The sequence below is a fragment of the Aphis gossypii genome, chromosome 3 (genome assembly GCF_020184175.1).
Source record: "Aphis gossypii isolate Hap1 chromosome 3, ASM2018417v2, whole genome shotgun sequence".
Lineage (NCBI taxonomy): Eukaryota > Metazoa > Arthropoda > Insecta > Hemiptera > Aphididae > Aphis > Aphis gossypii.
The window spans coordinates 48,981,713-49,006,506 of NC_065532.1; the positions used below are offsets into that span (position 1 = coordinate 48,981,713).

The window sequence follows — 24,794 nt, forward strand, 5'->3', positions numbered from 1 at the left end:
TAAAATATAATATTTTGTATGCAAAACCAATCTGTCTTTCATGTTAAATATTGTTCACCGTTTAGAAATAACTGATAAAAATACCGTCTTTCATTTTTGCATTTATAGGATTACTTTATTTAAGATGTACTGATTATGAAATAATTATACAAATTCAAAAAGTTAACAATTTATTTTATAAAAAAAACCGTCCCATTTCATAATTTTTCAAATTATACCAAACATATTATAACTTTATATAACTTTACTTTTATGTGTATAGTTTCCATTACCATAAATTCATAACCTATGATTTAAATTATAACATCAATTATTTTAGAATATTTAAAATAGGACGATTTGGAGTAAGTAAATAAAAAACAATATTAACAATACTTTATGTCTTTATGATATTTATATTTAAAATTAAAAAAAGAGTGTAGTGCGCATCGATCTAAACAATTAATTTAATCTAAATCCTATAAAAGTATTTGCTTTCTTTTATCTTTTTTTTTTTTTGAACATTAAGTTTGTTTAAAATTAAATTTTATAGCGTTTAATATATTATAAGAAGTTCTTAAAATCTGAGTTTAATCAACGTTATAAAATTATGAGAAATCAAATAAGAATCTTTTGAACGACCATCTCAAAAATTAATGAGAAGTCACAATGACGGAGATTACGAAAAAATAAGTATATGTTATATATATAATGAATCGTCTGAAAAGTTTTTCCAGTATAATATAGTACAACTATTGTTTTTCGTTTATTTTATTAAACTAAATTCGTCCGGCTCTCCTGGACGCTCTTCTAATTTCAAAGAAACGCGAGTAGCACTATGGTACCTACATAAACGAATTATTTAAATAACATTAAAACGTTCAAATAATGAATAATTGTCGCAGTAACTACACGAGAATTATTTAGTCGAATAATATTCAAACAAAACATTTTGGAAAGCGGTGCTCGGCAGAGGTGGCGTTTATTTTTTTGTATTTATATTCACTTCTATTATCGTTCACATAAATAACGAAAACAAACAAAAATCGAATCAGTATAATATTATTATATTAAATAGACAGCCGAAAGTGTATTTTATATGTATATATAGTTTGCTTTAGAGACCGCTTGTTACGGGCATCGATTTTCATTATGCGTCCGAATTCAATTCACCCAGTTGGGTTTATTTTTTTATTTATCATTATTTCCCAAATTGCGACGATGAATATTTTATGAAGCCGTCAATCATACAGAGCCTGGTTTATTTTTTTACGCCGCAACTCTCTTAGCAACGGCCAGCCAAACACCCACCCGCACCCACACACGCGCTAACACTACACGCTGTTATATCTATAACACGCGGACCACAACCACTATTACGGCTAACGATGTGCTGTCGGACTAACGTCCACGGATTATAGTATGATTATAATATAATAATATCGTTGCGCGTTTTTCGGACAAATATTAATTGAATAGGCGAAAATTCAGATGAAAAAAATACAATAATATATTTGTTGGCTTAATAGCGCGTTAATTATGTTTATAATCGTTGTTGTCGGTGTTTTTTTTTTTTTATTATTATAATTATATTTTATTTTATTTTTATAGTCATCTGTATCATAATTACGTATTATTACAAATAATAACCGAACGTTTCACTGGTTTAATGTACATATACGATAACGACACCTAACGCCAATCGTACAGAGTGACCAAGCATTATGCTAACCTTTTTTTTTCCAAAAGAAAACTCCCTTTTATTGACTAAATTATTCGATAGATGATTTTTTTTTGAAATTTTGACGTGCCTAATTCAATATTTGGACGGTATACAGTATCCAAGTATATTAAAATAATTCTAGAAATCGAAATTTCAATACATTCATTATCAAACGAAAAAATGGGGATGAGTGTACTTGGTAAATCGCTCAATATAGAATAAGTAGTTGTCGAGTAGTTTATTTGAATTTTATTATACTCACGTGCAGTTATTATAATAATATAATATATAAACTTATTATCGCTCGATATGTTACATACCACATGTGCAAGATAATAATGATATTATGTTCAACGATAACAATAATAATAATGTATGCGATCCGTAATCGTTTATTATAATAAAAATATTATTTTTAAGCATTTTTGCATTTTGCACAAACGAATTTTTTATCATATTTTTTCTATCGACATGTATGCACAATTATAGTGTTCTCGAGTTCGGTTTATACGCTCTTACACGACTTATGTAATAACATCATATACCCATTAATAACAACAATCTGGTTCGGTGAGTTCAAAAGTCATAAATTACCTACTCCGTACGGTCGTATAAAGCATTCAGTCGTGTACGGTATAAATTTCAATGAGTTTTTAAAATGTATAAAACAACGTTTTCTAGATGGAAATATCCTACAAAATTGTATGGATAAGAGCAACTGACTGCAGCATCCACGGTTTACTGATATTTAACAGTCGCATCACGAAAAGTGACTCCACCGGGCACATAAAAAGAGTATTTACGACGTCGTATTTTATATCTATATTAAATATATATGCAGCTATATAATCTAAATAATAATTGTGTAAATAATGATGATTAATAGTAATTATTAATGAAATATTTGATATTAGTCTATAAAGTCTAAAGTATATTGTATTAATTTGTCCTATATCATATTATACGTGTTGTATTCTACACATTTTAGTGTTATAATTAGGGCTCAGATTTTAAAGCATAATAAGCAACCAACAAATTCACACGATTGTTTTAAAAAAGCAAAAAATAAGTATATTTATTTTCAAAAAAAAAAAAAACATGACTAGAAATTAACACAAACTAGTTATAAAAATTAATAAAAAAGTTTTAAAAATTAATTTAAATTTAAAAAAAAAGAATTAATTACCATGTATTTCTCTAGATTTTCAGTATTCTCTACATCCACTGAATTGATCGGCGCATACTTCATACAAGAGGTTTCAAATGACAAGACAAAATCTTTAATTTTGAAATGGTCGATATCGATGTTATAGGCATACTGTCCGTATAGGTACTGAAGGCTATTATGCAGATCTATAATCTATACGTTTAATATATTTAATAAACAAGCCGATAACGAAAACAGTAATAATCCAATACCTGTAACGCGTTCTGGGTTTTTACGTTTTTTATTATTACAATAGTGTCATAATATTAACATAATATATAAACATTCTGCAGCTGTAATAACTGAAAAAAGCAAAACTAAATTAGTTTATTTAGAATTAGAATGACACGAAACGAATTTATACATAAAAATTAGATTTCTACCTCGTGTATAAAAAAGAAGCATATTATATGCTTTTAAAATAGTTGTTTGGGGGTCACGATAATAAATGAGTGAGACTAATATAGGTAATACTATATAGTTCTTAAAAATTTTATTTTATTTTTTTCGAAGACTCTATTATAACACTAAAAATATTTAATTGAGTTCATGCAAAATCCGGAAGAACTATAATATTATTCTTAGTTTATTATACGATTGTACTGAATAGTGAAATAGTTACGTGATTTAACGGTTTTTTTTTTTTATAGGCTCCAGTATTATGCGTAGTTTTGCGGTTTTACTCACGTGTAAGGCTCTATGACGCGACGGCTTTTCATAATAGCCCAAAAGTAATTCTCTAGTGACTCGTTTTGTTTTTCTATCTTGTTTTCTAACCCCCTCTGCACACCTCCCTTCGCGAACACGCCATGTATAGAGTATGATATTAACGTGAACGCGTGTTGCGCGCACTCCGCTGCTGCAGCCACGCCATATTACTATATACCTACTCGGTCGGCCCGCTATATAAACATGTATGCACAATCACAACGGGGTCGGGTGAATCTGCGTAAAAATGAAACATTGTCGTCGTCGGAGGCGGCGGCAAAATTTCATTAAGCTCTGCCAAACAACGTTTTACGACGTTATTGTTGGCCATCAAATCCTGTCGTTGTCGTCTAATGAAACCCTCGGGCCATCGAGCGTCGCCACCACCCCTCTTTATTCTCCCGGTGTGCGTGTGTCGTCGGCATAGCTGTGGAAATGATATAGAATATAAAAAAAAAAAAAAAAATCATTTCACCACGAGAATAACGTACATCGGTCGGAACTAGCCAGAGCGAGTCGGCGGCGTGGAAGGAAGAAGGGAACGGCTGTAAAACAACGTCTAAACTGCCTCGGCGTTAAAGTCCGCTCGCACACACAGTTATTATTACAACGACAAGTCCACGTGCACACAATTACGTTTATACATACACGCGACACAATATAACAAATTTATGTTTATATATATGTAAAGGTATGTTCAGCGTGCGTACATCGTTTTAATGATACCCTATAGTCCAATGGGGCGTAAATAAAAACCAATTTTTTTTTTTTTTTTTTGATACACCCTCTAACGTTATACTAGCTATATAATATATATCGTGTGTTCAACGCACAGCAGGTAAAACACTTAACGGCTCACTGATTTGAGGCCACCGACGTTAAACGAATAAATACTTCTGTATTCGCACATGCTCACACCGTTTCTATTATATATGATTTAATTATAAGCGATGTAAACTAGCGATGTAGCTTTATTATAACATCGTGACGTCCGGATTAGACGGATCTGTCGATACTTGCAAATACCTATAGAAGATTCATTACAATACACCTAACTTGTAGCAGCAAAAAATTGATGTAGTACAATCATATGACGTCAGTAACTGATTTCTTATTTAAACTGTTTAAAATGTACTTAAAATAATAAACCAGAGTTAATATCTGTCATTATAATATGTTATCACATAATACAATTGTACAATACATTTTCTTAATATATAATTCTATATGATAAAATAATACACTATAAATTATTATACGTTAAAATAAAAAAGTGAACATGGCTATATTAGATTTACTAAGAAAATATATTTATTATCTACAGTCTTAATCATAAAAATTGTATTACACTCTTTTGTTCCTATTTTAAATTATGAACAAAAACTTCCAACTATAACAAAGAAAATAATTCATAATTATACTTCAATATTATGAATAATAATTAATTTTAATAAATTCTAGAATTACCTAAATTTAGATTAACTGTGTAATAACTTTTTAAGTATAGTAAAACTAATTTTAATTAAAATTGGAGAAATTGAAAACGATTGTCTGTGGAACATAAATCTGTTATAGGTAACTAATAATACTGAACAAATAATTGATTCGTAGCTCTATATCTCGTATACCTATCTAAAACGTCATATAACCATAATTTATGATCAAAATATTGTATTTTACCAGATAATTATATATATTATGGTTTATTAAGCGATTTACAATTATCATTCCCCCATAAATGTTTTATTCTAATAGCTCATTTTATTTGTATAAATTTTATGTTGTGTATTAAACTATTAAATTGTATATTATACTATTATACTGTATATTGTGTATTTTATCGGTAACGCAGTTTGAAAATTGAAAAATCGTTAATGGCAAATAATAAAGAATATAGAATATGAATTGAATTATTTTCACGATGAAAAGATACAAAGTAATAAAAAAAAAATTACGTGATTAAAGCTTTCAAAAAAAAAAAAAAAAAATATATGAATAATAAAAAAGTTGAAAAAATATGAATAAATATCTCCTCCCCCTTTTCGCTAAATATAGTCAGATTTATCATGAAAAAACACCATTAAAAATAATATTATAACTTATAAGTAACATTCGATGACATTGATTAGTGTTTTTTTTTTTTTGTATACACACTTGAACCTATTGGTTAATTGAAAATATTCCACGAAAATTCATTGTGTAAACTCGAACAACAGCAGTGAATGAAATATAAATAATGATGTATCGATATATGTATAAATATATATTATGTATACGATATATAATGTATATTGTTTGAAAAAATATTTAATTTTTTATCATAATTATTATTATTATATTATTATTATTACTATAACCCTGCGTTTATTATTTTGTTCGATTTTGACTATTATAAATTAAAATTATTCACAATAAATACTCTGACACTGTATAAATTATACAATTGAAATTTAAAAAAAAAATGCATAAACAAAAATCGGTTTACAATTATTTAACATTTATAATTTATGTTAATATTATTATATAATTAATATAGTATGCATACTAGTAAAATGATTTAGATAGTTTTGATACCGCCGGAAATCTAATGAATGTGAATCCTTCCTGTGATCGACGTGGTTACTGGTTGGGTTAGTGTGTGATCTCAGCTACAATAACCTATCAATAGTCATTGATACTTGATACTACTGCTTCTACTTTAAAAATTTAAACCGTTATTTAAATAGCATAAATATTCAAAATCTGCCAAAATAATGTTGTACAGCAAATATAGTTTTATAATATACAAACCAAACACTTTTTAAATATATAAGGTTAAGCCACAATATTTCATGTTTCATACCAACTTATAAGTAGAAGATGATGACTTTTATAATTTACCTATTAATACTGTCCTACTCTTTCATCAAGCTGAATCAAATTATATATTAGGCCTTTTCTTTCCTCAGATTCAATCTCACTAACATGAATTTATCATAAAAAATACATGGTCTTATTTAAAATAGAGACAAAATAATATTGTAATAAAAACAAAATGAATATTTTGTAACACCAAGAAAATGTTAAAGCAATTAATTTTTGTTACGTTTAAGTAGTTAATTTAAATGTGGGTGTTGATAAAATAATATTTTTAAAATAACTTATACGTGTCATATTATTATGTTTTAATTAATTCAGTGCTTGAATTAAGCACCTTTGCCCTAGTATGACAAGTGGAGTACCTCTTCTTTTTTAAAACTGTTTTGCTTATCATTTCTAATTATATATTTTTATCAATACGACATTTAAATCTTCGGGCACGCACATTTTATTTTTACATTTTTGCATCCACCTTCTTACTTTTTTCAAATTAAAGTACTGGTTACTATTTTTATTATTATTAAGTCTGTAAGTAGATATAATGTAATATAATTTTTTTTTATTTATTTACCAATAATAAATAAATTGGTATGACCAAGACAAATAGACAATACACCCTTAGTTCTTACCTACGACGATCCTGGTATTACACTAAGATTAATGGCGTTTGAACTTAATTTTTTTACTCCAATGGGATATTTGGTTCTATAAAAGAGTCTCTAATATATTATATTGTTATAGGGTCGATTCTCGTTACCTCACGAGAGATACAGGGCTATTTGAAAAACTGCATACTTTGCCAAAACCCACGAACTGACGTCAAGTCGTTTTTGCCATTAAAACTCGACAGACCCGTAAAGTATATTTTTTTTCGTATTTCACTTAGGTAAAGCGCCGGCGGTGTTGTAGTAGACTGAGGAGAAACTACTGATGTAAAAACAATCAAGAGTATGTGGGTTGTGAGTGCATATAACAATAAAAATGATAATACCAGATACGGCTGACCCTTGGAACGAAGGGCATGTTTTGATTATTCGCCGAAGCAATTGTTGAGTGAACAATTGCAATATGCAAGTATAATAAACGTCTACACACACACGCAAGTGTATATTTATAATTATACACATAATATACCTACTCGATCCCAATGTATGTAAGTATTATACACGTATCATACACCTGCGTGAGTACAGTATAGACTACAGAGTATTATTGTAGATACGAATGCTGAAATGGTAAATGGTATAGATGGTGGTGAGAAAATATGCCAGGATACTGAGACTGACCTAACTAAGGATAAATATAGCTGCGTGAGTTACGAAACCGGATTTAAAAGCCATGGGTTTTTCTTTGATTAAGTGCGATTTCCTATCAAACCCTATACGCTTGTATACTATTATCCGCATTACACGTACCTACGTATATTATATATTTTACCAAGGTAGATAAAATACAGACTGAGGCGAGTAAAACGATAAATTTTTATTGATACATTTTAAAAATTTAACACGATGTAGTGACTGAGTATAATTTTATTAAATTATTATGGTTAATATTGCAATAATGAAAACTGACGTTTTAAAATGTGTTCATTATTCTCGAATTATACCTATGTTACATCTTAACGACTCAAGAACGAGCTCTTGTAAGTGTGTTCATTAATGAATATGATAAGACTACTATAATATTAACTTGTTTTAAATTAACAGTAATATAAATTTACAATACACACCAAAAATTATTCGTACTGTAAATAAATAAAAATGAATCACGTTGTGGCGACAGAGATAAATTTATGTATTTATGTTTACGAATGCTAAAGCTGATAAAATAATAATACCGTAGTTTTGAATATTATTTGGTATTTTACCAGGTAAAATTGAACTTCAATAATTTTATCTCGACCGAACAAATAAACTTGTAAATAAAACGATTTTTTTTAATTATTATTGCCCGATCTGATTAGTTGAGGATACATTTTAGAAGACCCAATAAAAATAATATGTAAATTATCGTTTTTGAAAACGCTTTTAAATTTTATATCAAACATTGAGTTTGAATTTATTGTAATTTCTCCAACTACCTTTGTTTTTTATTATTATTATTTTTAAGAACTCTATTAAAATGTGTATATTTTTTAAATGTTCCTAAAAATAATTGAATATCAACTATACATAATATGCTAATTTATATGAAACTCTGCTTCTGAAGTTTTAAAAAATACCGCAAAATCTGCAAAATAATTTTTCATCTAGTAACCTCAAGTAGGTAAAGATATAATATTATATTCCAATATATTATAACATTATGTATAGACAACGTCAAATCAACTGCACAACAACAACAACTATATAAACTTGACCAGCGTCAAATCGGTTCATTGGGAGCTATTGCGATATCATATTCTCATTATAACTATATCGTCATCATTGATCACCATTGCCATCGCAATTCGTTTGGAACATCGCGAAACACTGATAACGGTGGACATCGCCCCGTACTCGGTACAGCCGGTAGGCCGGCACGTGGTCTGCTATGACCAACCGTACGGTTTCGCTACCAACGAACTTTTGGTATTCTTCTTCAGACCCGTCCAGAAGCGCTGTTTTCACGTTGCCCAACGTCACGTTCACTTCGCCCGCCGTCAACGCCCTGATCGTGGTAATGATAACGTTTTTCACCACTAAATCACTGAAAGTGGAGATTAGAGGTGTAATATTATGCACCCACGTCATTTTGGGTACCGTATAGTCACACCGCGGTGGTAATTATGATATTATTTGTAACGAAAGTAAGTCAATAGTACTTGCGGTCATATGTTGAGTAATTTATTTTTAAAGCCTAAATATTTGCACAAACGAAAATAAAAAAACTCTAGTTTGCAGCGATAACGAGAGGAGTGGTACTGACAAAAAAATACAAATAAAAAATCGCAAAAATTTAAGGCTTTTTTGTAAAACGTGTCTATAAGTACACAACCCATCTAATATAAATAATCTTAACATCACAAAAATAATTCATATGCAGCACTCGAATTATCAACTGGAATTTTTTAATATTAATTTAACAAAAAAAAAAATTATTCCAAGTCACCAAGGCTTGATCTAAAGTTTTTAAATATTTTGAGATAAATTATAAAACTTTTAAGATATAAAAACATGTTAAATGTTGGTAAGTAAGTATACTTACTGTAATAACTTTACGTACTGCATGCCCACTTTTTCGGATGTAACCACGACCAATGATTCGGGTCCCAAATCGCTCACGACGTTAGGAATGTTTGAAATAAAATCAACCACAGTGTTTGGCGACTCCTTTACATATACAACGAAAAAATTATGTTGGTATAAGTCTAATATCCGTACGAACGTGTCCGATTGTTCGAAAAATAAGTTCTAAGCTTATTGTTTATACAATAGTTGTACCTATTCGATACCTACTACGACTAATACACTAATAATATGGTATTAAAAAGTACCGTATAATCGTCCGTTGATTCCAAATCCTTAAGTTTGTCTGAATAATCGTCGATTTTACACTGCAATTCAAAACACGTATTGATTTGTTTTTCCAACAGAAAGTTGTCATTTCGAGATGTATCCTAAAAAAACACGATTCAAAACCCAATTACCTATCAATTTAATATATCGTAGGTTGAAAGTTCGTACAATCACAGTTAAATCACCACATTAACTAAAATTGAAGAAGTAAGTATCACATGAGATCGGTGTATGTTACATTCATATACCTTATACTTTAACCTTAGTATAAGGTCTATGGTTAAGGCGGGTTTCCACTATATACATGTACGTGTACGGACATAGAAAATTCTTTTCTGGGATTGGTAAGCATTACATGGTAAGCTTTTAGTATACCAGAAAGTTAATACGTTCCAACCAATCTCAGAAAAGTATTTTAAATTTTTATGCACGTACACGTACACGTGTGTAGTAGAAACCCACCTTTACATTAGATTCGAATGTTTGTGGTTGTAATATTTTCAAAAACTATTTTATTACAAAAATTGATAAAACTCAGTTTTGCCAACACATTATACTACACATTATACGCATAAGAGTACTCCGAAAATTGTTTTACTAAACATATTATACACATACACTGATTTCAATCATAATATGTATTTCAGTTATTTGTGTCTGTTCTTAACGTTTTCATTTTTGTAACATATACCGACCATTAAAAGTTAAAATAAAGAGTGTTATATGTTTGTGTGTGATAAATACCTTCAAAATATCTTCACATTTCTTCATGTTTTCAAGTAACTCGATTTTAAGAGCTTCAATCATGCAAGTGAGTTTGTTTTTATTTAATGTCGATAACTCATAAAAATTCTTGTTTGACATAATGACTTAAAAAAATAAATAGTAACTAACAAATTAGTTGTATACATGCAGTACTACACATTTTATCGGAATCGCTTTATTTTTCCGACAAAAAATCAAATCAAATATAACGTAGTGTTATACGTGTAACAGATATAGAAAATATGTATTAATATTTAAAAAAAAAACTAATTTTAAAATAAAAATATTTATTATACTTACATAGATATGAAAACAAAAGTCAACTCGTATTAAATAAAATTGTTATTCTCAACATACATTTTAGTTCTGCAATTCAAATATGATTCTTGTTCGTTTACTTGCAAATCAAACATAACATAACACATCATAACATCATCGTTGTTGATATTTACATTACACTTAATTAATAATAGGCCAGATATTATGGGTAATACAGTTTTTGATTAAAACGTTGTTTAATAATGTATTAAATTAATGTCAAAAGTTATATATATATAATGTATTCACGGTCGTAACGATACCTATATCAATATAAAAATATAAATATTCTTAAACAATAATACAAGTTAGTGAGCATTAACTAACAATTGCCTGGATTTCGAATTCTTGATTTAATTTTTCATTACATATAAATTACAATACAATATCACTATATTTGTTTCAAATAATAAATCACATCAATACGATGAGAATTTGAAGATCACACGCAGTTAACAAACAGTTTAAGTAACAGCTAGTGTACCACACACATTCTTTTTTTTTTATGTACGAAAAAAAACGTTATTGCTCAGCTCGACAACACATTTACATAGCATTTATTAAAAAAAAAAATTGAATTGAATCTTGTAAAATATTGAGTATCTAAACCCTAAACCTACAACTGAGTTTTGAAGTTTAATTCTTTTATACCAGGTATAAAACCTCCTTTTTACAAAATTGCTCGAGGCCAACTGATTTTACCGTTATAGGGAGTCTAAAATATACGAGATATAGATTATACGGGACTGTTGTTATTTTCTGTTCTAAGCAGATTTCCGTCTTATATGGGATCCTTTATAAGGAGGGTTTATCGTACCTTTATATAAATTATAATATAATGCAGTTTCATTACTTGGTAACCCGAATAGATAGGTACTGGTTCAGTATCATCTGGAACATAATATAAACAACTAAGTATGATCATTTTAACAAACTAATCAAAATCGATTGTGTATTTCTTCCGAGCTTTTACATTTTAAAATGTCTATAATCGTTGTACAAATTAAATATTTTTCCTAAATAAAAATTATAAATAACAAAAAAAGGCATTGTCTTGTTTGCTATAACTAATAAAGTTTTAATAATGACATGTAAAACAGCTAAATAACAAGCTATTAGTGATTCTTTTCAATAGTGATAATATCGATAAATTTACGTAAAATAATAACGTTTAAATATTACAAATCTATAATTTAAAATGTATCTTTTCAATACAATTTATAACAAATTAATGATAATTTTGTTCCAAGCTTGTAATTTCATCAGAGAAGTGATTTAGTTGAACGATATTCAACAACAATAGGAAATCCAGCATAAAACAATGACTATACATTAGATCAGTAGCTTATTTAGTAGGGGACATTAGAGAGGCATTATCTTTCCCTCTTTTTTTGTATGTATCGTTTAATGACTTCCGACTGTTTGAATTCACATTTTTTTTACTCTTTAATCAGAAAAATAAAAACATTTAAATTGTATCAAGTCTCCTTGTTTTTCGTACGACTATTGTCATAAAATATTGAATATACAATCAAAACTGTGAATTGATCATAAAATCGATTTATATTATCACTGAATCATTATTATATTTCCTAACAAACGCATTTACTGATAAAAATGCTATGCTAATAAAGTTGTTTAAAAATATGTTGAATGTTTGAGTAGTATCTTTCTAAATAAATTTAAAATTACTATATTTACTATTATTATTTACTTTACTATAGCAGTTATTTAATTATAGTTTTAATTTATAGCAGATTGTGTTTACTGTAGTTAAATGTTGACCATTCACAAAAAATTACACATATTTAAATTAATGATACAAATGATGAACAAAAAAAAAAAATAAAATTTTAATTATTAATTAAAAATTTATATAAAATACAAGTTGAGTTTAGTTTAACTTATTCTTATACTTTCATAGTCATAAATGTTAACGTATTATTAAGTATTTATCTGCTTGATAAAGCTTTAAATACATCACTGTGATTACATTAAAGTGATGCACAGGCACAATATAACCTAGGTACATAATATTATATTTTAATATATCAACTTAAGATGATTATTTTAATGGTAAATATTCAGTTACTCATCACATCAAAAAGTATGAAAAATTTTGAAAAAAAAATGTTTTATTTACAATTTAGTAAAAAAAGTATACACTTTTGAAATACTTTTCGATATAACCTTTAAAATCATAGCTCTATGCATAACAAATAAGAAATTAAGTAGATATACGCACTTAAATGCTCACTTGATAACAAAAATATCTGACTCGTTATTAATATAACTTGTTAACGTCCATATAATTTAGATTTAAACAATGAGCAATATAGTCATATACCTAACATGAACGATACAAAAAAAGAGTAAGGGATTTTTTTGCTTTTTTCAAAACCTTGATTTTTAGCATTTCTCGTTATTATATAGCACACACATACGCACGCGTGAGTAAAGTGTAATATCTTATCAACTCGAGGTTTCTAAAGAACCGGAACATCAAACATTTTCTTTTAACGGGGGAAAATGAACTCGATGCCACTGCTGTCGGTTTTTCCCCCCCCCCTTTTATATACGAGTATACGCACTGAATTCCAATACCGATCACACAGAGGTATTTCTTTCTTCTATTTTTTTCTCTTTCTTTAACTCTCTTTAGCCTTATATTCACTTATTTTTTTTTTTCAAACGAATTTCTCATTTTGAGCACGCAATATTAATTTGATGATATTCAATAAATCCATATTCAAATATATTATATACGTGGACACTGCAATGCAAATCGAAATGATGAAGTGATAACCCTCTAGCAGACGTGTTGAATGATGTCAATAACTCTATCAAACAAAATAATTACATGTATTATGTATATAATATTTTTTTTATAATAATAACTCAAATGTGAGCATACTTGGCATATAATAATCTTTCAAGTATTTGAAACACCTCGCCAATTTTTTTGATACTGGGAATTCGGTTAGAAAATATATCCAAATCATTATATTTTATTATATTCAACGGTGGTGGATTTTGAATTTACATTTTTTTTTATTCCCGATCAAACATTATACGAGTACATGATTCTCTTATATACTTCATCACCAAACCACATTAGGTGTAAAACGATCTCGAAAATAAATCATGCAATTCGATACGTGAAAAATAATAATATATTGCAATTTGCCAATTAAAATTAAAAATCTGATAGCTACTATGATACTGTATAGTTATAATATTATACTCGTTGTTTTAATATAGTTTCGTAAATGTTTATCCACATTGATATAGTAACTCTTAATGTCGTGGATAAGTATTATACTTATACTTTATCTACATTTTTATGTTTTACGTTACAATAAATAAAAGTTAAATTAATATACTTGTTTAATGTTATCTTTAACATAATGTAACATTATCTGTGATGTCACATAATATATTATAATACACATTCTTAATTATTATACAATTTAATTAAAAAAATTATTTTTATTTTTAACAATTCATTAGTCTTTGAGTTCAGATGATTATATGTATGTTTAAGATTGTAATATATAGAAATATTAATTTTTAATTAAACTACAATAATTATTATATCATTCACTTATCCATTTCTACTAAAAACAAATATAAATATTTGTTTTAATTTATAGCATTTCACGGTATATTATATTTTACGCAATGTATATAAATTATATTAGTTATGTATATAATATTAATAATTATAATAACTGAAACCTTAATATAAAATTATAAAATAATTAAACATGTCAATGTAAAATCAAAAATATATTGCATAATTACCCTTAGTTTTATGTTTTATTATTATTATTGAATTGTTATCTCAGTAATTATTATTGCATAATTTGCTAACATTCCAAAGTTTGTTTGAAAGTTAGGAGTAATTAATTTAAACCTTATTTGTTGATATTATATTTAAAATTATATTTTTTTCAAATTTAATATTTGATAAATTTAATCCAGTAAATTATTAATTTAATGTAGATCAATATAAGAAGAAATTAGACTAGAATTTTTTTCTAAATTATATTAAAACTGTATACAGAGACAACTAAAAATAAAATTAGAAGAAAATAATTTTTTTTTAATAATAATTTCAAGTTTTAAATGATGTTATTTATATGGAAACAAGATAAGTAAACAGTATAATTCTTATACGTATCTGTTGTAAAATATAATATTAAATTGTTATAATTAGGTTTAACTTCATCAAAATACTCCAATGGAAATTTTAACCTTTTTAATTGTTCAATTTCGTGAAAATATAATAGTATAGAGACACATAATATTTTAATTGGCTTTATGAAGTGTATTAATAATCCTATAACTACACAGTTCAACAAATGTTATCATCTATATTCTATAGTAAAGATAATTTTGATAAATGGATTCCTATTTAGGTAAACTTCGTAACAATTTAAGTTCTTACACATAAATTCAAACTTTATGTGAATCTTACTTAAGTGTTCCTTAACATTTATATATCTTAAAAGTCACAGGCTTAGAAGTTTATGAGAAGTTGTTGTTTATTCTAAATTATAATGAAATACTTAACTAAAACTAAGCAAACGTATTTTTCGTTAGTTTTTAGATTCCAAGTAAAATAAAAATCAAAGGAAACATTCATAAATTTTAAAATTATGTGTGTGGGTTTTATTTTTTTGTGTCCGTCATCTTGGTTAAAATGCTTCAATTTTTTAATTTTCTATTTCAATATTTTTTTTTAATGGAAAGTGAATATAATTGGTACTTTAGCAGTCAGGAATAAAAAATTCCTTGTTCCTTTATTTTCTTAATAATTATGAAAAACAAAAATTGTTTACATCAATTTAATTGTTGACTAAATCAATCTTAATTCAACAACGAATAATCATAGTTACTTGAAGTTTTTATGAAATATTTTTATGGTCATTATTTATACTTTTCGAGATTCTTTAGAGCTACTTATAGACATTTTTAATATTAATTTTTTTATTATATAAATTTCCTAAAAAAAAACATTTTACAGTTATTTGACAATAATTTAAATAGTAAAAGCGATTACACTATTTTGTAAGAACCATACAATATTCAAACATAATTTCGTGTAATTTTCAATATTACACAAACAAATTCTTTGTGTTTAGGTATATAATATTATTTTATAATACTTTGATGAAAAACAAAATATAATATTTGTTAGATTGAATACACTCAAATAGTCAAATATATATATATATATATATATATTATAGAACTTATTTGATAATTCAAAAAAAAAAAAAAAACTAAAAATTAGAAGTATAAAAACTTAAAAACTTATTTAAGAACAATATTATATTATATTCTTATTCTATAATGTATAAAATCATTATATCATTAATTAAAAAGATACCTGCAAAGAGAAGGTATGTTACTTGGTTTAAAAATATGATATAATGTCTATGAGGTACTTATATATTATATATAAGTATTTTACTTCAAGTTACAAATTGCCAAAGTTTTTTCGATAAAAACGTTTAGAAATTGTTGTTTTAGCTAATAAACGTAACACGCAACGTTCTATTTATCTTGTAAATGAATGTAGTGATTTTATATAATATACTTTACTTTGTTGTTTAAGGAATTAATTAATATACATTTCTGTTTAACCCCGTAATTAACTGTTGTACTGATATAACCAAAAATAGTCTCAAAATTGTGTTTGAGTGTACCTATTTACATACAAAACAATTCATTTTTTATATTTTTTATAATCAATTAAGTCATTAACTCTTCCTTATACCAATGTAACAATTGGAAGTAATGTCCTGATGTTATACGTGTGAGGTTAAAAAAGAATACAATATTTAAATATCTATACTAGAGTACACACTACACACGAGCTGACCATGTTTAAATATCGATAATATTAATTGTTTATTTAACGGTTAATTGTGGCAGTAAAAAATTAAGATTAAGGCAAATATTGTAACTGCATTTCAATCCAATTAGAATTGTATTATAATTATTAAACTATTCAAAATCGATTTAAAAATTAAAATAACCGATTGTTAATCAAAAATAGTAAAGGTATAGTTTCAAAAGCTGTTTAATATACGCATATTATAAATAAAACGTAATATTTTTATTTTAAAGAAGGATTTGTTGACTCAAGGAAAATTAATATTTTTTTGTAAAGAATTTCTATTAGTTACAAAAAATTAAATAGTTATTATAACTGTATACATTAATTTAAGCCTGTTTTTATATTTGATCAAAACCACCTAAAGATAGTCAAAAATATGTATTGGTAATTTATATTTAACGGAATTTAATGCAGGGTAAATGTACTGGCACTATTTAATTTGTCACGGCTTCACGGGCAACGCCGTGCACGATCAGCTAATACAATATAACAATATAAAATAAAATAATATAAATTACAAACGATTTGACAAGATCAAAAATTATTTATTGAAAGGAAACGTGGGAGTGGCTACGGCTCCAATTGAAGACAAAACGAGTAAAATATATCAAACACAGAAACCTTTATGTGGCGCGTCACCCTTTATATTATTATTATTATTATTACAAGTTATCCGAGTAACTTTATTTTTAAAGGAAAATATTTGTAGAAAATGATGAGAGTTTTGAAGTGTAGAATTTCTCTTTTTTTTTCGCCCCTCACTCGACGTGCGTTGTTTGTGAGATTCTGTAACGACCCGATAAGACGATACTCGTACATATGTGTAACAGCAGAAGAGAGTTTGTGTGCAAAAATACTGTAGTCGTCACCGCCACTGCCTTATTGTATACGTATATCTATTATATAACATATATTTGTGTATACATTTTCACTCAGAATCATCCGAGTCTGTATCGATATTGCATTATATGTAATATGGCTTTCTACGACAAGATTCAATTTATCTCTAAACATATATTTATGTATACCTACATAATATGTAATACCATATTATTGTACCAACTAACGAAGTGTATAATAAACTTTCGATTATGTTCATTTTTTTTTTTGTAAGTATTCAAGTTAGGTAAATAAAAAAACAGGTATACTATTCTATCTATTTAAATTATTATTTTATTTTTACTTATAATCTTTCGGCAGTTCGTCTATTTGTAAAAATGTATATCAACGTTTAATAAAAGTAAATAATGATACCTACTATATTATATTTTACGCTATAAACTATTCATCATCTAATAGCTCAATAGAAACGGAATAATATAGACTATTCTAAAACTGCAGAATTATCATTTGTATACCACTTATAATACAAAATATAAATGCATAGTTTAAAGTCTCGGGTATTTAAGAATGTTAAATTGTATTTTTATATTAAGAAATATATTTTTCTGTCTTGTAACTAAAAACTACAACTATGTCTAAAAATGCTGATGGTACAAAAGTTGTAGATAACTTACGGAGGTATGATAAAGTTGTTTTTGTAATAATATGTACGTATAAATAGGTAGGTAATATAGCATACCTTGTATATTTTATTTTTATCTCGATATATAAATCTCTCTTAATCACATGAAATAAGTGTTCCCAATGCATTCTTTTGACTCGGCTTTTTCATTTTTTCGTTCCAGTGTTATAGCTATCATTGTGATTTTTTTTTCCGGTATCTCATATATGATAATATATGAGACTCTGTTTGATAACTAAATATCATAAATAAATAAATAATAATAATATACAATTTAAAAAATTTATTGAGATTTTCATTTGTGTGACTGCCAATATTATAAACCTGATTTTACCCACCTCCACTATGACCCACAAGTTTATCCGCTGACCATAAAATATTAAGTACCATTAATCATTGAACTTATATATTATACATTATTTTAATATAGTATTACTATACGGGTCATAACATACATTTGCCAAAATAAACATGTACGGTGTGTATTATTGGCATAACTGCTATACCTAAGTACGTTATTTATACTAACGATTTATAAATACGAATACGTATTCATATTTAAAATAGATATTACGGAAATTAATATTTTTCAATAAAAGCTACTACGATGAGGTAAAATGATTTACTTCCATTGAAATGAATTATTCAAAACGTTTCAATGTCGTATATTCATCGTTTATGATAATATTTGAGGTATTCCTGTTTATTTGAATTCACGTTAAAAAAAAGAAAAAACAATTTATAACAACAGAAAAATGTGACCGATATTATGTTGTTGACAAGACTAATGAAAGCTTATTTTTTATGAAAAAAGTAATTTTATTTTACTAAATATGCACCGCATTACAAACAAAATATATTCATTATTACTGCGATCACATTTTTTAAATTGAATTGACCTCAATGAATATTGTATCAGCGATATTAATTTAAACGATAATAACTTATTATAAACTTGAAATATTTGCTTTCAAGAGATGTTCCCAGATAAAATAAGCATTATCGACCCATTTAAATTCCACTAGTTATATAGTATATAGGTCATATTTTTGGAATATGTCTTAAATTTAGTTGATTTCTCAACGAATAATGTATATTCTACTTGAATAATTCTAGTATGTAAGTCGAAAAATCAAAATATCGGTGAATTGTCTATTTCACCCAAGATCAGATAAAAACACATTTAATACTTAAAAATACGATTATCGTTTTCCATAAAATAAAAAAAATACGCGTACGCCGTACAGCACTATAAGAATATCAAAAATGCAAAGGTAAGCACAATTTTTTTTTAAAGTCTTTGAAGTTCAAATTGTTTACACACCGACTGTACATCAGAGCGACTTTCCGATTTAGTTTTTTAAATTATTCATAATAATTTTCAATATGGATTTTTCACGGTTATTAACTCTTCTACTTCCTTTTAACGTACAATAATATCGCGATTGAAGACGACAATCGATAACAACGATTATTATAACAGTAATATCGTTGGCAGATAACGTCAATACCTAATAATATTATACATATACGCGGGGAGGCTCACTATACTCGCGCTTTTCAACAATCTCAAAAACGATCACGCCACCTTTTTTCTCCTGCCCAGCGCTCGTTAAAGTCCGCACAGTTCGGGTGCGAGATTATCGATTGAATTTACGGCGTATGTGTGCGGTGCGTTATTAAAATATCGTATATATACCTATACACCTACGCGTGTTTTTCTCCGTCTCCCGCGTCGTATGTAAACGCGACGATGGACGCATATTGCGCAAACGCATAAGCGGTATAATTACCGCGATCTGTACAGTTTGCCTGCAATATAATAATTACAAATAATATTGTCGTGTGACGTGATATCATATTATTATTATTATGTGGCGGCGGTCAGGACGCAAATTCGGTTCGATCGAGCGCGCCCTCCGCTCCTGACCGCCGCGAGACGGAAGACGAGCGAGAAAAAATGGAAAACACACACACACACACACACACACACACACACACACTATACGTATATATATATATATATATAAAGGGATGACACGAAGGTGGCGGGGAGGTGCGTATATTGATTAAAAGCCGGGAAAAGCGCGCGCGATAAACAAACACGCACGCACACAAACGCGGTCCGTGTGTGTGTGTACGTGTGAATATATGGCCCGGCGCGAGTGTCGGCAGTGGTGGATGTGAGTGGGTACGCCTGCAACTATATTGTGTACGACTACCTCTACCTATAATGCACGTGTAGGAGGTGTGGAGATGCGTTGGATGCTGTGTGAGGCGGCGACGGTGTGACGGGCGGGCACGACGGGATTGGTCCAAATTCAATTAACCCAATCTAGTGCGAGCGAGTGTTGTGTCTTTTTGTGTAAGCATGACAAAATATATATATATATACCTATACATATATAATACTTGTTTACCGAATGATTATTTTATGACGAACCGTTCGTTTTTTACCGACAGCAAAAAAAAAACATTGTTAACGTTTACGAAAATATTTCTTTTACATAACGCAACAACCAATAATAATACGAAGAAGAAGAAGAAGAAGAAAAAAAAAAGATAATGTTCCAAAAAATTACATTTTGCGTATCGTTATAAATGTTCAAGTGTATTCGTGTATATTTCGTACAATAACATACGTAGGTACATTTTTTATTTCATATTCTGAAACGGCGCGGAGTGTCGCTATAAGTATTTCGATTGAAAAAATAGTTATTCAAAATTTAAATGAATAAAATAATATTGTCTGAAATTTAGTGTGGTTATTTTTGTGTACCACTGCCCTTCGTTCATCTGTTCATTAAATACTTTTAATTCAAAAACTACTTTTGCTAAATTTGATTTTTACATATCAGAATACTAATAATAATTAGCTACTTAGCAATATGAAATTAAAAATACGTGTTTTGAAGAAAACAGTTAAACACTTCCAATTATAAGGATGAAAAACAATAAAATTATAATTAATACATTGAAAAAATAGATATTTAATCAATATTCATTATTGATTGCAACATTTAAAACAAACAGTTTCAAAATATAAATGAAATATATTATGAGTTTATGACATAAAATTAAAATATAACGGGCATAAACTTTAACAATAACTTTAATATGTAAGATATACAAAAAGAAAACAAAGAACTTCTTACATTATATAAAATTGAATTTACTTATCACAAAGCTATGTTTTGGATAATTATTAGAAAACATGCTTACTCCTATAAGTCTATAGCCCTAATACTATTTCACGGAGGTTTGAAAATATTCAATATAAGTGTGTCAAGCCATCATTTCTTCACACTGTAGGTACTAAAATAATTTTATTAATAGTAGTAGTATTAACGATTTGTATAATAATAAGTTAGTCTTAACGTATTGTATTAGATAGGAGAAAATATTATACTTGAAATTTTAGATATAATACTAATAAGAAAAATAAGAGATATAAGTTATATGTGCAAGTAAATAGTATGATAATTGACAATTATTGTTGATATTAAAAGGTATTTAAAAGAGGAACTATGTTAAAATACATTTATATATAACTATATAAGTATATAACGTATGACATATTTAATATTTATAATATGATATGTTACATTAGTACCTAAATCTATTTTATAATATTTTACTATTGGAGTAAATAAAGTACATTCTAAATATTATTGTATTATATTGAAGCTAATTATTCTTAGTAAATCGTATTAAATCGAAGAAGACAGGTCACTTAATTATTCAAACTTTTTAAATTGTTGATAAGATTGAAAGCATTTATTGTAATTTACCACGTATTGTGTTTGTCAAAAATGTATTATCTGAATTAAGTTCCTTAGTTTCTATTACTATCCATTTTTTTATTTATATTTAATTTATTAAAGGAATATGAGTTTGAATAGACCGATAATAATTGATTAGAAACCGTTTCAATTCATCCCTGTATTTTACCGAATTATTGATTCAATTACAATTCAATTAATTACTCATATTAGTAGAATACAACCGTAGTGCATTTATTTAATATTCAGTGGTTGATTGCTATTTTGAAGTCCTTTTAATTTTTTTATAATTCTTAAAATATTTTCTCGTGGCAATTATTTGAATTTAAGTGTTTATTGGACAAAGGTTCTGACAATCAACTGAAATATTTATGAACACTCAATTTCGAATTTAAGCTATATGAATATTCAACTGGTATAAAAGGGGCGATCGACTTATTATTCAAGCATGCTACCAAAAAAAAAGATATATACATAATACGCCTATGCACCTTTGGGACGATAATAGTATGAATTATAAAGGAAAATGAATTTTTAATCTACGATCAATAAAATAAATGGGTCTTCATCTTTGGAAAAATAATAAGTCTTAAACAGTCGTAATGTATCTTATAAATGCACAACAATAAAACGCTAATGCACTTAGGTCTTTGAATAATTTTTTTTTTTTTTTAAGAGTGAAGAACACGTGAAAAAGTTTGGTTTCAGACACATTTAAAATTATTATTGTCATTTCGATCACCTTTTGGAATATTATAGTTTTCCGAACTTAAGACCCGTATGCTAACATATTTCGTCAAAGAATATAGTTTGATTCAATAACATACTCTGTATGATGATTTTATTTTGAACTACCCATTATAGGTATTTGTAAAGTTCTAACACAACATTATACTATTTTTACGAGTAGTAAACGTATCCCGATCGGCGATATATGCAATATGCATTATACATACATCATATACGCATAATACACATTCTAGTCAGTAGGTGCATCTTTTTGTTTAATTTTATTAGAAAATGTATTTTTACTCCCTACATGAATAAATTGTTTTCATTATTTTTTACTTAATCGTTAATATAATTTTTTTTATATATAACACGTTAATTTAAATTTTTTGATCTTTTTATGCATTTTTAAGAGTTTTTTTAGCATAAAGTCACTAGTCTTAATAATAAAGTTAGTGCATATTATTATTAGGTAGTACTATCTGTTTCGCTCATCACCGAGTTATATAAAAGATGGTCTCTCGTCCACCGATTCCACGTATACGGTAATAAGTAATAACAATAATAATATATAACCACTCGCTTCGGGCAATAAACACGTCGTGATTGGGTCCACACTAAAGGGGACGAGTCGTGAGTAGAACTGCAGCCGTAGACGATTTTCCGGTTAGGATGCTCCGGAAGCGTTTTTTCTCTTTTTATTATTTTCATCTGAAACACGCGTACAGCACCGTGTATATAAAAAATAACAAACGGTGAACGCAACATAATGTGCATGTGAGGTATTTTTTTTTTCTATCTGTTTCGTCACCACCAAACGAAAGGTTTCCCAAGCTCCAGAGCGTGAAACACTTTTTACTTTTATTTTTTTTGAGCGCGCGCGCTTACAATCGATCGCGTCCGTTTTCTGTGCAGCGCAGCCAGAAACACAAGTGAATATAATATTACATTATATATCTATATTTTTTTTCGATTTGACAGTCGAGGCTTTGTACTGTGTTTTTGAACATCCGAAATACAACAATTCGACGAATATTATTTTCCCCAAAACTAAAATGTATTTATTTTGATGTATACTTCCATAGGTTTTCATCATCAACATTACTTAATTTTCATTTAAAATCATTAGTATTTATTATACTTTGAATACATTGTATTTATATTGATTCAACATACGAAAAATACCTACATAATATGTCAACAGTTCCTATACATGTAACGACTAACGAATTAGCGATTTTCAATAATAATCACATTGACCAGCGACCATGTCCAACAAAGATAATAATTATATTTACCATAAAATCTATAATATTATAATTATACATTATACGCCACGCTTATATATTGAAACAAAAAATTAATTAAACCTATGGCAAATTTGTTTCTTAAATAGAAGTTTTTACTACCGTAAATTTTGAAATATAAAAAAAAAAAAACACAAATACCATGAAAAGTATTGAAAAACAAAATGTTTCAGGTGCTTATATTTTTAAAACCTTTTATGTGTTTACAGAAAAATTCATTTTTCAACAGGTTAGAACGTTGGAAATATGCCCTCTGGAATTAAGCCAACAACTACAGTGTTTTTAAGTAGATACAAAAATTAATTTTTCAAGTTTGTGTTACGATTCGTGTTAAATGTTAAAAACTTTTTTGAATACCGACAAAAATTAAAATTAAAAATTCCCACTTATCCACTACTTGTACAAGACTTCCTGTTATAAGTTTGAATTTGCTGAACTATTAAAAAAAAAAGTACTTATTTTATTTCAATATTAGTAGAGCTAT

General features: G+C 27.5%; 2 protein-coding genes and 1 long non-coding RNA gene across 5 annotated transcripts in view; all 3 read right to left on the reverse strand.

The window, feature by feature from the left end:
- Nucleotides 1-2,818: 2,818 nt before the first annotated feature.
- On the reverse strand, nt 2,819-4,568 carry LOC126551223 (uncharacterized). Its single transcript, XR_007605087.1, has 3 exons — nt 4,109-4,568; nt 3,122-4,044; nt 2,819-3,062 (listed from the first exon to the last, which is right to left on the reverse strand). It is a non-coding gene; the product is annotated as an uncharacterized LOC126551223 (long non-coding RNA).
- A 4,173-nt stretch (nt 4,569-8,741) lies between these two features.
- LOC114126104 (uncharacterized) lies at nt 8,742-11,190 on the reverse strand. 2 transcript variants are annotated; one of them, XM_050203465.1, is made up of 5 exons: nt 11,042-11,190; nt 10,721-10,865; nt 9,955-10,077; nt 9,666-9,790; nt 8,742-9,167 (listed from the first exon to the last, which is right to left on the reverse strand). In XM_050203465.1, the coding sequence occupies exons 2-5, from the start codon at nt 10,838-10,840 to the stop codon at nt 8,903-8,905; spliced, it is 633 nt and encodes a 210-aa protein (XP_050059422.1). In that variant the 5' UTR covers nt 10,841-10,865; nt 11,042-11,190; the 3' UTR covers nt 8,742-8,902. The 2 variants fall into 2 exon arrangements, with proteins under 2 accessions (XP_050059422.1, XP_027845784.1); XM_027989983.2 differs by having other exon boundaries at nt 10,721-10,845; nt 11,042-11,188.
- A 7,235-nt stretch (nt 11,191-18,425) lies between these two features.
- The window catches only part of LOC126551409 (uncharacterized), a 43,857-nt gene continuing 37,488 nt past the window's right edge, over nt 18,426-24,794 (reverse strand). Inside the window, exon 3 of one of the 2 annotated variants that reach the window (XM_050204581.1) lies at nt 18,426-18,727. In XM_050204581.1, the coding sequence (XP_050060538.1) occupies nt 18,593-18,727 (135 nt within the window). In that variant the 3' untranslated portion in view covers nt 18,426-18,592. Of the gene's footprint in view, nt 18,728-22,212; nt 23,715-24,794 lie in introns of those variants that run through there. The other variant, XR_007605307.1, reaches the window with a different exon arrangement.